The sequence below is a fragment of the Meleagris gallopavo genome, unplaced genomic scaffold (genome assembly GCF_000146605.3).
Source record: "Meleagris gallopavo isolate NT-WF06-2002-E0010 breed Aviagen turkey brand Nicholas breeding stock unplaced genomic scaffold, Turkey_5.1 ChrUn_random_7180001924578, whole genome shotgun sequence".
NCBI lineage: Eukaryota > Metazoa > Chordata > Aves > Galliformes > Phasianidae > Meleagris > Meleagris gallopavo.
Window position 1 is genome coordinate 1 of NW_011187046.1, and position 2046 is coordinate 2046.

Consider the following 2046-nt stretch of genomic DNA (forward strand, 5'->3'; position numbering starts at 1 on the left):
TCGTACAAGACATTAACCAAGCCATGTGCTAGTGTGTCTGTTACAGAAGTGAGATGAATAATGCCTTCTGTTTTGGTCTGTTAATAGTTCTTTAGAATTATGACTCTAAATATTTGTTCTTACAGTGCTAAGCACAGACCTGTTGGTAAGATCGCAGTTCTGGTAATGGTTCTAATGTGATCTCATTTATTTCAGATGATTCCTAAAGGAATGAAAGAATAACATGACTGTTATAAGTTCACAAATCACAGAGATACTATTCTTACAAAACAAGTGCAGCTTACTACCAAATTCCGCAATGTGAGCTTAAATATCCTTTCTTGTAGGCATTGTTTCGAACAGTTGCCATGATGGTTCCGGATTATTCTTTGATTGGAGAAATTTCACTTTATTCCATGGGATTTTTGGACTCTCGAAGGTAAGGCATGCTGAATTTTCCACCTTGAGTGAGTCTAATAGACCTCATTCCTCCGTGAGGCACGCATGCAGATATGTACTTTTAAAGCATAATGTTCTGGAAAACCCATCTTGTTTGGTTGCTCCAGAAAGTACTGTTTGACCCCCTGCATTATTGCCAGTCCTCATTTACCACCTCATGCTGACAGATACGTATCTCTGCACTGAACCACTTGCAAAATGCAATTGAAGTGGAATTGCTGAGTGGCACACATGCTCTCTGGCACATCAAGTGTACAGTTTTGCTTACAAGTATTAACTTGGTTGGTGGGTCTGCATATTCACAGTCACTGCAGTGATTTTGATGCTTAAATTATTTTCTTGGCATGGTGGGGTGTTTTCCTTCTCCACGTGCTATTTTCATTCCCACAGTCTTGCCCAGAAGATCGTCGCCACGTACCGTTTGTGCTCAGAGCAGCTCTCATCTCAGCACCACTACGATTATGGCATGCGTGCTGTTAAATCTGTGCTGACAGCAGCAGGAAACTTAAAGCTCAAGTACCCAGCTGAGAATGAGAGCGTGCTGCTGCTGCGCGCTTTGATGGATGTGAACCTCGCCAAATTCCTGGCACAGGATGTGCCCTTGTTTCAGGTAAGCTGTCACTTGGCTATGCCTGAGTTTTGTGGTAAGAACCTGCAGGAAAGGTGTTTCCTTATGAGGATCAGCTGCTCCAGGTGCTGCCGTGTTGGCGTATGCCTGTTGCAGTCCACAAATCTGGATGTGCTCTTTGGTTCCATGAGTATTGTCTTGAAAAGCACTCAGTGGTAGCTCTGAAGTTATGCTGTAAAGCGTTTATAACTGCTGAAGTCACTGATTTATTAGCAGAAACATTGTTTTTGCAGCTTGCATTCTAGCTTTGTGCTGCAGAAAAGGTGTGGACAAATAAATCGATCAATTAGAAATTTGAAGTCAGATGAAAACAAAGAAGTTGTTGCTGGTATGCTGCCTTCATACAAAATAAAGACTGTGCAAAGGTCAGACAATAAAATGAAAGACCCAGAAGCTGAGGTGTGAGCGCAGTTATCTCTAACACCACCTCAGAACACAGAGCTTCTGTTTAATAACTGAGCATGTTCAACAGCTTTCACTTTCCTGTAGCACAGTTTGAGACACCTTTGCAGAAGGTTAACCTTGCTTTTACAGCATCAGTGTGTGTAGGAGAATTGCAGGGCTCCCTCCTCTCTCGTGCTTGCAGAACACACTGATGGCTGCAGTCAGTGCCTGGGCGTTAGGTTATGAACACATTCCCTCTTCAGCTCTGTACAGGTGTTGTTTTCCTTTCAGGTTATAGTTCTCTGCGAGTTTTCCCTTTTTGTAATCTGTGGGTTCAGATGATGTTTTATTCTGTCTCTCCTCAACAGAGTATCATATCTGACCTGTTCCCAGGAGTGGTTCTTCCCTCACCTGACTACGAGCTCTTTGCCCAGGCAGTGACTGCAAATATCAGGAAAATGGATCTTCAGCCGGTTCCGTGGTTCATTGGGAAAATTATTCAGGTTCTTCTCACACTTATTTCTTGGGGAGATGCCAGAGCAAATGATTGAGAAATGTTCTTCATCCCTTCTCTGACAGTGCCATGAATGAATCAA

At 42.9% G+C, this 2046-nt stretch overlaps 1 protein-coding gene across 1 annotated transcript; it reads left to right on the plus strand.

Annotated features, from left to right (window-relative positions):
* Window positions 1–327: 327 nt before the first annotated feature.
* LOC104916610 (dynein heavy chain 3, axonemal-like) lies at window positions 328–2030 on the plus strand. Its single transcript, XM_010727634.2, has 3 exons — window positions 328–418; window positions 829–1048; window positions 1819–2030. The coding sequence occupies exons 1-3, from the start codon at window positions 348–350 to the stop codon at window positions 1999–2001; spliced, it is 474 nt and encodes a 157-aa protein (XP_010725936.2). The 5' UTR covers window positions 328–347; the 3' UTR covers window positions 2002–2030.
* Window positions 2031–2046: the final 16 nt, after the last annotated feature.